Source organism: Gavialis gangeticus, unplaced genomic scaffold (genome assembly GCF_001723915.1).
Source record: "Gavialis gangeticus isolate Ggan-Ray unplaced genomic scaffold, GavGan_comp1, whole genome shotgun sequence".
NCBI lineage: Eukaryota > Metazoa > Chordata > Crocodylia > Gavialidae > Gavialis > Gavialis gangeticus.
The window spans coordinates 75,865,328-75,878,836 of NW_017729025.1; the positions used below are offsets into that span (position 1 = coordinate 75,865,328).

General features: G+C 38.0%; 1 protein-coding gene across 1 annotated transcript in view; it reads left to right on the top strand.

Annotated features, from left to right (window-relative positions):
• Positions 1 to 8,417: 8,417 nt before the first annotated feature.
• SPRED1 (sprouty related EVH1 domain containing 1) overlaps positions 8,418 to 13,509 on the top strand; it is a 92,272-nt gene continuing 87,180 nt past the window's right edge. The window contains exon 1 of the mRNA XM_019519924.1: positions 8,418 to 8,552. Within this exon, the coding sequence (XP_019375469.1) occupies positions 8,418 to 8,552 (135 nt within the window). The remainder of the gene's footprint in view (positions 8,553 to 13,509) is intronic.

A 13,509-nucleotide genomic window follows, 5' to 3' on the forward strand; every position in this document is an offset into this window, starting at 1 on the left:
AGGAATTTAATACAATTCCTACTTCTGGTTCAAAATGAATCACTTATAGCATAGAGTTCAGAACAAAATGCCACTACTGAATCTTAACTGTCTTGAAACTTCTTTCTAGTTTGAAACTCTAATTTTTATCTTTCAAACTCAAATCTTTAAAAGCAGCTATCAAGAATTTTCTCTTTGAAGGAAAAAAGTATGCTACCCTTCCATGTAACATTTTGGATCACTTGACTACAAGTCCTGTGGCCCTTCTAAAGTGTTGACACTGTATTATATGTGGACTAGAAATGGCAAGACAGCTTACATATTATCATATTTGTATAGGTTGCAGTACACTGGTGTTATGTAATAATGCAATGCCAACATTTTAGCTTCAACTTTAAAATGATGTTGTATTTATGGTCTATACAAAGATGGGTATAGAATGTTTTAATGAGAGCAAATTGGTAAATGCCCACCTCTAAGAAAGCACTCAAAGCTAAAGTGTTCAAGTCAGTTTGGGTGCATGAGCCTTTTTCTTGTGATATGTTCACTTTTTTAAAATTGATACAAGTAAGTTCTGGAATAGAAATGTAACTACTACAGTGCTTCAGAAAATAGTGATGAGGTACGATATTGTCACATGGCTTGACCCTGTTCGTATAAAGCTGAGACAAGAAACTAGCTTTTTAAATATTCTAATGTATTTATTTATTTTAATAAAAAATATATAACTAATGTGGGGTTTGAGCCCTGGGAGGATTTACAAAGATTTTTTTCCCCTATACATGTAAACAATTTTAATCTTTGGCATGGAAATTTAAGAAAAAAATTTTTAGCTTTGTAAATTTATAACTTGACATATGCACATTGCCGCTCACTCTCCCCTCCCACCCCATATTATTGATTTTAAAAGTACGGCAAACTTTATAAAATGAAGCTCTTTTTCTTTTTGAAAGACTGAAAATAAATTCCTTAGTTTCTATTAACTTTCAAGAAAGGAGGGCAAGCAGTATCCTGTTGCACACCATTTTTTTTTATCACAGAATCCCAAAACTGGCTCAGAGCAAAATGTTCCATTGACTTTACAAATCCAGGGGCGTAGTCCCACTTTGCTAAAAGAGGATGGTGGAATTTCCTGTTGAGATTCGTTCATATTGGCTCTTCTCTTCTAGCTGTGTTAAAACTGTGAACCCTTTCTAATTGATAAGGAGTTTGCCCCCTCTTTAAAAAGCCTGTCTCTCTCCACCCCATCCTAAGAGCATCCAGGTTGCTACCCTCTATCCGTATCCTGTGAAGTTATAGATGTCGCTCACTAATCTGACTACGTCAGACTTTTGCCTGCTTTTAAGTTTGAGGGTAGAGGGTTCTCTGCTGTTGACTCCCTCCTGCCCCCAGTGTTTCTTTTGGGTTTTATTTCACTGTGAACAGGACCATTGCAAGCCGTTATTGCTCATCACAAAAACACATTATCATTTTAATGTGTTCATGTGGTTAAAGGCAGTCCCTTCACAGCATCTGATGAAATAAGCCCTCTGCTTACTAAAGCTTATGCTATACAGTCCTGATTTAGTTAATCTGTAAAATGCAAATCCTAACCTGCCTTCATATAGTTAAAACTAGAGTCTTTCAAGTCTTGTCAATGTCAAACTGACATTATGTTCCTAAATGCTAGATTATGCATTTCACTTTCTGATTTGCCTCAGTACAAGTCAAAATCCCATGTAGGCAGGCAGCTCCATTTAGTGCATATGTGAGAGCAGTCAGGAATGCAAGTGTCAATTACAGCTTGGTATTGAAGTTTTCATTTTGCCCATTGGAGTTGCCCACCTCAGATGACACAAATTTGTGCAAGTCTAATTCCATCTCGTTTTGGATGCCTGTGTATGGTTTGCAGCTCTGTAGATTCTTTCTGCTTGTAAAGAATCAAATGAAATTGGTAGATATGGAAACTGCAGTTAGTAAATGCTTGGCCAAAATTTAAAATGGCAGTAGCTAAGGTCTGCAGCCATGCTTACATTTTTTTTTAAATTATCAATATAATTTTTATCACATATCAATGACTTGAGTTAATAAGTATTTTTTTTTCTTCTGAAAAAGTCCATAGAATATAATGCACTTAAGATGCCTTACATGTATTAAATGATTAACTGATTCAAATAACACATTTTTATGTGCATCAATAATTAACTGTAATCAGCTGACATGGCAGGGGAGTTAATAGTTGAACATTTTGTTCACCAAGTCATAAAGCCCTTTCAGATGATTTTTTTTTAAGTATATACAGTGTATCTATTTTACAGGTTTCTCTGATATCAGCTGTGACCAGAAAATAGCTTTATTATCAATTGGAACTTATTACTGAATGCAGTATATAAAGCAAACAAATGAATCCAGTTATAATTCTAAAAGTCTATGTCAAGATATATTTTATTTAGTAGTCACTGTCTCTATTTTGTAGATGTCACTACTTGAAGATGTCAGAATTCATGATTTTACATAGAAAAGAGAACACAGATATTCACAGATCCTCCCTCATTTGAGGTCTTTTCAGAATGTGTTGGATGGGAGCTTGCTCTTTTTTTTCCCCTCTGTTTCTGGATTGGAGTCTACCAAAGTCCCACTGATGTTCAAGAACGTTAAGTGAGCTAGAGGCAAGGCAGATTCCCAACGCCTTACTTATCTCAGATAGGAAATAGATGATAGATATGGAGTAGGGTGAATTCTTTTGCCATTTCCCGCCAGAATTTTATTTTGGATGTTGTTTTTAACCCTTTGCTTGCTGTGTATTGTGCGTGGGTTCTACATAATCTTGGACGTAGCTGGAGCTTACGGATCAAAAGATAAAGTCATGAAGAGACTTATTGTTTCAGAAATAAAAACTAATACTTTAAAATGCAATATTGTTAGATGAACTAGGAGTAATCAATGATTGAAGCAAATTCAGTGTATTTGTGTAAATGTTGTCCACTATTTCAACTTCCTTTTTTTTAAGGAAAGTGTGCATGTGAATATAAAATATGAATGCCACACTCAAAAACAAAATATTAATGTGCACATGTATGCATGGACATAATGTAGTATAAATGCACACTTGCACACCCTGCCTTCCAAATAATTCAGAAACATGTTCTTGAATAATAAACTTTCATAACATCTATTTTATTTTGGATAAGTGTGCATCTGTCATTATCCAGCTGTAGCAATATTAGTCTAAAGACATAGGTACACAAGGTTCTTTGGGTAGATGTGATATCTTATTAGACCAACAGAATAGTTGGAAAAAATGTTCCTCGCAAGCTTTCAGGCATAAACACCCTTCTTTAGGCATAGGGAGAGTTTGCAAAATGTTTAGTTTGTACATAATTAAGTACCTGAATTAGTAGAATATTCTACTTATTTTTCCTCAAAAGATAGTATCCCAGAGCTGAATGCTTAAACCTAAAGATTTCAGATCCAAGGCTTCACTAAAAATTATTTAGCAAGTGTTGCTGAAGAATGAATGTTCTGTGAAGGAAGAATTCCAGGAAATTATGCTCTGTTCCTGTTTATTTCATTATATTGGAAATATTTTTTTCCTCTTACCTTTTTTTTTCTTTTTAAAAGAAAGACAAAAACAAAGAAATAAAGAGTGTGCAGTTGGCAAACGTATCAAAACAAACCAGTAAAGCTTTAGCAAAGGATCTGCCACACCAAGAACATTTAATGTTATATAGCGTTTATATAATTTGAAATGTACAAGGTGAATCAGCCAGACTTAATACACATTAAGTGGTTTTTAGTGAAAGTACTGCAAAAATTGGTACTTTGAGAGGTCATTTTTGAAGGAGGGCCATTAGTTTTGTTTCTCCCCAGAGTAAATACTTTCCTGTGCAAAAAAGGTGCATGTATCAGCATTTTGTATGTTGGCCTTGTAAAACGGCCAAAATGCTATTTTCTCTTTCTTAATGCATGTATTCTTTCTTTGTGATGCATGTTATACTCTTTGTTGTAAATGTCAGGGACAGAAAAATGCTTCAATGTGTAGCAACTTGTGCATCTTTTTAGACAAAACACATTAATTGGCTATGTGTTGACTCATTTGAAAGTAACTGCCAGTTACATACATAAAACATAAGCTATATTGAACACTATTAATTATATTGCAGAAAGCCATAAGTATAACTGAAGTTTGTCTTTTATCTATTAAAAAAAAAAAAAATTATGGTTTAGGCCTCAGCTGTAGAGAAAATTATTACAGTTTACATGTACTCCAATAACTCAATAACTTCCCCCTATCTAAAATTAATATATATAATATTTAATCTTTTTAAAGCAGATCCAATCTTATAGTGACCCTTAATGTGACCATTATATGACATATATTAAAATGCAATAAAGATGTAATGTAATGTGAAATTCAGATATGTTTGTTATGGAAATAACCATGGGTACAATCCTATTTTGGGTAATGAGTTTTGACATTGCTTCTCTATTGTCCTATTCTATAACTTAATTTTGTAAACAAACTATCAGCATTAATCTCTATGTATTTTTAATAATGTTGGTATAAGGCTACAATCTTAGGTTCTAATAAAAATATTAAATGGCTCTGTAACCATTGCATCTGTCCTCTGACAGAATGTAAATATAAATCTTATACAATATTTACAAACTGCCAACTTATTTATTCCTTTGATCAAGACTTCAAAAAAAATACATGCAGGTTATATTTGCTAATATTTACCTATCTGAGATGCATTTTGGTGGTATTATTTGGAAGTTTTGCTACTGTCACTAGACTGATGGATAAACCCACTAAATATTTTCTCAATTTTGTTACCAAATTTGCTCCCCTGCACCCATCTTTCCCTCTTAGAATCGGTTTGCTGTTGCTTTGCATTGTAACAGTTGAACTTTCTGTATACACATCCATGTATGCCGGCTAGCCATCAATTTTATTAGATTAACTCCTAGCAGAAGGAATTTAATGAATAAGAAAAGTGAAAGAAACATCTTTGGGAATGAAGGAGACTTCAGGTATGATATACTGTAGTCTGGTGTTGCACAGATTTTTGCTATGGAAGCTAGTGAGGTTTCAGATCTGTTCACTGGCCTGAAGGATTTGATCTCAAGGACTGTAGAAGATGATTTCAGGAAAAATCCAGTAGGTCTGGTTGTTAAGCATTCTTCCTTTGTATCTTGACAGATTAATCATGCTAATGAGCCTTAACCTCTTTTCACTGACTAACCCCTGTAACCACTTTTCTTTCTCCTGTTCTTTTTCAAACTGAAATACCAAAATAGCTGTTGTGCAAAATGAGGTGGTGAAGTGGGACAAGGAAGTAAGAATATGCATTTATTTTTAACTGGGTTGACTTTTAAACTTTTAACTGGCTTTGCTTTTAAACTTTTTATATAGTATAGGGGTGTCAAAAATATAGCCTGCAGAGCCCTGTCCAACCCACAATGTCACTAGTGTGTTTTGGATTGGACCCACACACCACATGTGGTATGCACTGAACAGATCTGGTATGTACTGCACACAGTGCATCTAGGGCTGGTCTGGGGCACTTAATGGCATTCAGGGTTGGATTTAGTGTGTGAGTGGCAGACAGTACACAAGGCTGGTCAGGAGCACTCACAGCACCTGCACTATGTGCTACTAAACCGGTGGCTAGCCAGTCCAGGATACATGGATACTGTATCCAGTGTGCTGGGCCATGCTGAGGCCTGATCTGGCCCATTGACTGGCTCCAGTGGGCCAGATGAGTTTGACAGCTCTGATATAACCTGTTTGTTTGTTTTTTATGTAGTAGGATTTGGCATATAACTAAACAGTAGAAAAATTACAAAGTAAACTGACACTGTGATCATCATGCTGTTATTCGCAATCTGTTTCTGCTGCTGCTTTAGCTGTCCTTTCAAAAAATCTGGTCTTTAAAAAAAGGGCTAAGCAACACTTAATTCTCTTTGCAGAGTTGTATTAGATAGAACTGCAGTTTAACAGAATAAATGTAATAAGAAAATCTTTCTGCTTAATTATGTTTCTCAGTATTTATATGAGACTAATCAGTCTGGCCATATACAGGTGTTAAGTTTCTATTACTGTATCCTGGTAGTAGTTGTTAGCATATAGGTGTTTGTTCACTTTCTCAGAGAAAATACGCCCCAGTCACTACAAAACATTTCTACTTTGACACTTGGGAGATCTCCCTTGCATGAGTTTCTTATTGCTAGGATGAATGCCTGTACTCTGGACTCCCCTGTGACTGGGAGGAGTTGAGCAACAGCTTACCCTTTGCCTTCACCAGACTTGGATCTCAAGTAGGTATGGGGACCACAGGATAGGAGGTGTTTCTTCTCCTGTGGAGAGGAGAGGAGCTCCTGTACTCTAAAAGCTGGAGCACCTCTATACTCTCACTTGCTCTCTCCTCCTCTCTCTCCGATTTCATAGAAATATGCAGCGATAGACACGAATGCCTGAACACCTGTCTATTGTCTATTGTTTTTTCATACCAAGTTCAAGTTACTCTTTGAAAAACTTGCCTGCCTTAAAATGTGTAAGAATTTTGCCATTAAAGGTGATATACAAAGTATTTTTTTAAGCTACCACTTTTGATGTTTCAGTTGTGGTTGTAATGTAAAGAAGTCCTAGAAAGTTTAAATGGTTCCTCCATCTCTCTCCTTTTTCATTCCTACACATAATGAGGACATGACTGGAGCACTGTCATGGATAGGTATAAACTATTCAAGAAGGACAAAAACGGAGAGGAAGAAAAGGAGTTGTGCTTTATGTAAAAGAGCTATATGATCAGTCAGCTCCAATATGAAACTGGAGGTAGGCCTGATGAAACTCTCTGGGCTAAGGTCAGAGGGGAGAGCAACAAGGGTGATGGGTGAGTGGCTGCTACAGACCACTAGACGAAGAGGCTCTGGTTCTCATGGGGGACTTCAGTCAGCCTGACATTTGCTGGGAGAGCGATACAGCAATGTGCAGGCAATCCAGGAAGGTTTTGGAGAGTGCTGGGGACAGCTTCCTGATGCAGGTGTTGAAGAGGCCAACTAGGGGCCGTGCTTTTCTTGACCTGCTGCTCTCAAATAGGGAAGACTTGGTGGGGAATGTGAAAGTGGTTCACAGCTTGAGCAGCAGCAACCACAAGGTGATTTGAGTTCAGGATCCTACAGAAAGGAAGGATGGAGAGCAGCAGAGTAAGGACCCTGGACTTCAGAAAAGCAGACTTTGACTCGCTCAAGGGACTGATGGGTCAGAAACCCCTCACGGGCCTGTCTGAGGGGAAAAGGAGTTCAGAAGAGCTGCTTGTATTTTAAAGAAACCTTACTGAGCGTGCAGGAAGACTAGCTAGTGTGGCAGAAGACCAGCTTGGCTTAAACAGGAAACCCTTCAGTGAACTAAAACACACAAAAGGAACTCGCAAGGACTCAAAACTTGGCAAACTACTAGGGAGGAGTATAAGAGCATTGCTTAGACATGCAGGGATGAAATCAAGAAGGCCAGAGCGCAATTGGAGTTGCAGCTGTCAAGGGAAGTGAAGATAACAAGAAGGGTTTCTACAAGTATGTCAACAACAAGAGTAAGATCAGAAAAAATGTGGGTCCCTTACTGAATAGGGGAGGCAATCTTGTTACCTAGATTACAGGTAGTCTTCTGGGTAGGCTAGTGATAAAAGAGCAGAAACAGGTCTACAGCCCATCCTTTGATTTGCTTGCACTTTAAAACATGAGAACAATCTTAAAAGTTTTTCTGGCTACTTGCAACAGTACAACATAGATTCTCACCTATCTGGGCTAGGAAGATTTGAGAGGTGGGAGGATGGTGGTGCATGCACAGATAGGCAGTGGGTCTTTTTGAATTTGCAGAGTTCTTCAAATTTCTCCCCAGCCTATGCCCAATATTTATAGATGGCTTGTTTTAATTAAACTTCCAGTTGGTTTTATTTAAATTTCTTTGTTTCACTGAAACTTTTGGAACTGGACTGAACAAGATCTTTTGTGGACTTGGAAGGTGTCAATTATTTGGGATTCATATCCTTGGAAAAGAAGGAGGGTTTCTTATCTTCTTTCCTTCCCCATTATGGAATGCTGTTTCTGTTTTTTCTTTACCTTACTTTATGGCCTTTCTGACAGGCTGTTTTTGTTTTTACAAATCATCTAAGCATTTTAACAAAAATATATCTATTATAGCAAAATGACATCTACTACATGTGGTTACATCAATCACTACTACTATTTTAAGCAAAAACTATGATATAGCATATATGGATTATTTAATGTATGGTCTTGTCTCATCTCCTTTTAGGCTTTGTGCTTTATTTAATTGTGTTTGATGATTTCCTCTACTTGCTGACCAAGTTAGTTGTCACATCTGCAAAAGTTCACTCAGAATCAAGCTTTGGGCCTTCTGCTTAGCAGCACTTCTGCAGCTTAGCCTAGGCCCCTTGAAAATGGCCAAGGTGGGCAACAACCTAATGCCAGATGAGGAAAAGGCTGAAATAGTCAATGCCTTCTTTTTACATCAGTCTTCACAGGCAAGTTCAGCTTCCAGACTTCCCCAAACTGTTCTGCCAGGTGCAGTAAAGGTGAGCAGCCAACTGTGGTGAAAGAACAGGTTAGGGACTGTTCAGAAAAGCTGGATGTGCATAAGTCCATGGGACAGGACATGATGCACCTTAGGGTGCCGAGGGAGTTCACAAATGTGACTGCAGAGCTGCTAGCCATTATGTTTGAAAACTCACGATGATCAGGGGAGGTCCCAGATGACTGGAAAGCGCAGATATAGTGCCCATTTTTAAGAAAGGTAAGAAGGAGGATCCAGAGAACTATAGACCAGTCAGCTTCACCTCAGTCCCTGGAAAAATGGAGCAGGTCCTCAAGGAATCCATTTATAAGCACTTGGAAGAGAAGGGGATTAGGAACAGTCAGCATAGATTCAAAGGCAAATCGTGCCTTACCAACCTGATTGCCTCCTATGATGAGATGACTGGCTCTGCAGATGTGGGAAGAGCAGCGGATGCAATATATCTTGACTTTAGCAAAGTTTTTGATGCGGTCTCCCACAACATTCTTGCAGGCAAGGTGAGGAAGCATGGGTTGAATGAATGGACTAAGGTGGATAGAAAACTGAATGGATTGTTGGGCTCAGAGGGTAGTAATCGATGACTCTGTCTAGTTGGCAGCCATTATCAAGTGGAGTGTCCCAGGGGTCGGTCCCAGAGTCAGCTTCTTTCAGTATCTTCATCAGTGACTTGGAAGATGGGATGGATTGCACCCTCAGCAAGCTTGCAGGTGACACCAAGCTGTGGGGAGTAGTAGATACGCTGGAGGGTAGGGCTAGGATTCGGAGTGACCTACAGTGATTGGAGGACTGGGCCAAAAGAAATCTCATGAAATTCAGCAAGGACAAGTGTGAAGTCCTGCACTTAAGACAGAGTAATCTCATGCTGGTTAAGCAGCAGCTGGTTAAGCAGCAGCTCTGCAGAAAAAGGACCTGGGGGTTATGGTGGACAGTAAACTGTATATGAGCCAGTGTGCCCTTGTTGGAAAGAAAAAGTTAGTGGCATATTTGGGCTGCATTAGTAGGAGCATTGCTGGCAGATCAAGGGAAGTAATTATTCCCTTCTGTTTAGCACTGGTGAGGCCCCTCTGGAGTACAGTGTCCAGTTTTAGGCCCTTCACTACAGAAAGGATGCAGACAAATTGGAGAGAGTTGGGTGGGGGGGCAACAGAAATGGTTAGGGGATGTGGCGCATGATTTATGAGGAGAGGCTGAGGTAGCTGGGCTTCTTTAGTCTGGAGAAAAGAAGATTGAGAGGGGATTTAATAGCAACCTTCAAGTACCGGAAGACTGGTTCCAAAGAGGATGGATCTAGACTGTTCTCAGCGGTCTCAGGTTGCAGGAAGTGAAGTTTAGGTTATATGTTAGGAATAACTTCCTCACTCTGAGGGTAGTGAAGCACTGAGTTACCCAGAAAGATTATAGAATCTCCTTTCTTGGAGCTTTTTAAGGCCTGGTAAATAAAGCCCTGTCTGGGATGATTTAGTAGGGGTGGTCCTGCTTTGAGCAGAAGTTTGGACTAGATGACTGCCTGAGGTCCCTTCCAAGTCTAATTTTCTATGATTATGGCTTCACTTTTCTATGTTCTTTGTCAGTATCCGGGTTGTTGACTGGTCTAGAAGATGTTTGACAACTCACTTTAAATCATGTGGATGTAGGTACAGACTGTTAAACACAGTTTCAACTAGTTAAAATACTTTGATTTTAATATACATCCCAACTGGAGACTCTTTTGTGAATCAAGCACCAAGCTTTGCAGTCAGAATTTGTATCCTGAAGTACAAACAAAGCAAATATGGGCTATTCCTTTCATGAACTAGTTGTTAGAATGTGTGAATGTTATGGCTGTGTGAGTTGTCTAGAGAGTATTTCTTGGCTACTGAACCTTTTCTTCAAGAGTAGCAGCTTCCTGATGTTTCATCAAAAATGCTTAATGGTCACTTCTTAGAAAGCAGTATTATTGATTTGATGTATATGCTGCAAGTCCTAGGAAAGATTCAGGGAATCTTTTGTGTAGGCCAAAGCAGTATTCTTGCTGTGGTTGTCTTCCGTTTTTTGGAAATTAAGGTTCAAGACCTGTATAGATGTCCAGGATTAGCAATTCTTTTTAATATGGTATTCTAATTGATTTCAGTAGGTAAATCTTTGTTCACAGCCAGTACTTTGGAATGAACTATCTGCTTTAGTTTCATGAGTTAGGAAGCACAACAATTCTTCCCTAACTGCAAGATATTGCTGTGACTGTTATTAGAGTAGTTGGAGGGTCATTACTCTAGTGCAAGTAATACATGCTTGCCTGGTCTTGACATTCATGCGGATTACTACCTGAAGGAATTCAGCCATTGCTATTTTATTAAAGAGGTTTCTCATGATTTCCACTATCCTAAGTAGACTAAAATTGTAGGCATCCCCATTAGAGCTAACAGACTGAGGCTTGCCACGGTTCTTAGGCATCTTTTTCTATACAAAAATCATTGTTCATCAACTGATCCTGATTGGGTTAGTAGTAGATCTGTGCCTGAAATCTGGAATGGGGGGGAAAGAAAGACCAGAAGAGAGAATAGTTCTTTCATGTCAGTATATTTCTTCTGGAGAGATTTCTTCATAAAAAACAATGAGAATTCACCTCAGATGCTGTTTCTTTAGGTTGTTGCAGACAGCTGTGAGAACAGAAGCAGTCAGGAAGAGAGATGCCAACGATATATCTACTAACTATATATCTACTTACCCTGTTTTAAAGTTATGTGAATGTGTATATGAAAAAGATATTAAATAGGTAACTGGACTGATAAATCTAGATAAATATTCATTAGAGGTTATCAGTATTTGTATTGCCTAAGAAACCTGTTACTTAGATGGCAGTTGCACACAGAAGCTTCCTGCTTCTAACCATACAAAGGCCCTGTTCTTTAAATATGGAAGTCTCATCTCTATATTGGCCAGAAGTGTAAGACTGATTTCAATCTTGCTGATTTGTGCTCCTTTACCTACCAGACAAAACACAACTATGATTGCATTTTCTCATGCAGTACTCACTTCCTGGAGCAGATGGTCTAACCATGTATGTTGTGTTGCTTGCCTTGTTCTCTAAGTCCTTCAGAACTTCCTTATTTCATCTAAGTTTCACCCTCACCATCTGCTCTGAACTTAACTTTTTTGAAATATCCAAAGAGGAAGCAACAAGATGATGGCATAGCAGTAAATCATTTCATGATATCACTATGTTAACTCTTTGACAACAGCAAAGTCCTAAACAAAGTAAAAATATTTGAAAGTGTACACACTGCCTTCTCCTTGTAGTTAATATAATAATTCTTTTTTAAAGATAGTGGGTTATTATCATCACTAATATTGTACTAAATGCTAATATTGTATTGCAATTATGTAAACTAGAATAAGCAGACTCCTAAAAAAATGGAATGGGGGTGCAGACCCCTTTGAATTCCAAGTGTGGGTATTTACATAGTTTTAATTATAGTCATCTTTTGATGTTGAAAATTTTTTTCTGATTGGTGCTAATGGTGCCTGGGACTTTTAAGACTGGATGGTGTGGCTGTACACCAGTCATGCTTTGTGGTCCATGTTTGAGTCAAACCAAGTGATGTACTGCAAATATGAAAGGCATTATATTAATCAGTTCTCATCCCTTTCTTACATCCTCTTCTTTGAAAAATTACTTTCAGAAGATTGCGTATGTATTTGCCTTTCATTTGTCTTTTTGCCTCAATTTGTTTCCTCTACTGTACATAGCTGTGAGAACTGCTTAGCGGCTAATGCAAATCAGTATAAAGACCAATGTACCATAGTTATAAGGCTAAGTGAGTAGATTAAAACTGTTTTTTTAAAGAGCAAGATCCTACAAAATCTAAAAATACCAGATCAAAGTTTGTAGTAACCTAGATACATACTATTCCTTTAAATATATTTTTCCAGTTCAGAAAACATGTCCAAAAGAACCTTGTATGTTAGTCATCCACACTAGTCTGAGAACAAAAAATAATATACAATTTGATATGTAAATTTACTTATTTGTGATATAGAGATACTACCCCCCCTCCCAAAAGATAGGAATTTTAAGCTTTTTTAAAAACTTAGTATAAAATGAAACCATGAATTGCTGAGCTTCATTTCAGAATGTTTATATGACCAGATATTCTCTCCTTGGGCAGGGGGAGGGGGAAATATAATACAAATACTGATGCGAGTTTTAAGTGTAATTTAGATGCTTACTATAAGTTGCAACTTCTTAAGAATGTTTCATAACATACTTTACACAATATTCCTCATCCAGATTAGAATTTGAATCTGTCACTTCATTTTTTAAAGTTCAGATCCTACTTTGGTTTGGTATGAGTATTCATCTCCTTTTCCATGTGGGTGAGTGGGGGAAAATGCACGTAAGATTTATATGGCATTTGCATACTGATGTAAGGATAGAAACCTGGGTTTAAACTGGGGCCAAACTAACTGTTAATTCTGTTTAAATTTTATCTAGATTCTTTACTTAAGAGTAAGCTTAAAGTGTAATTAAGGGAGAGATTAAGGCTGTTGCCACAATTTAAGGTGCCAGGAGATCCTTTTAAGAATGCAGTTTTAGCCTTGATGTGTGTGCAATCCAGAGATTTCACATAGTAATCGTGTGTCAAAAAAAAATCTGACCTGTTGTAATCCTTTGAGTTTTTCCATGATAGAATTTCTCCATTATGTTTCTGTAGTCAAAAAGTGAAAACTAAGATCCAGTACTTAGAGGGATGCCTTGAGCCTAAAAAGGCTTACTGATGTAATTAGATCCCAGGCGCACCTAGGCCAAGGGTTAGTGAGGAGCTAGTTAGGGAACTTCTGGAAGGACTGGATGTATTCAAATCAGCTGGTCCGGATGATCTCCACCCTAGAGTACTGAGGGAATTGGCTGAGGTCATTGCAGGACCCCTGGCACGGCTTTACGAGCACTCGTGGTGCTCTGGTGTGGTGCCAGAGGACTG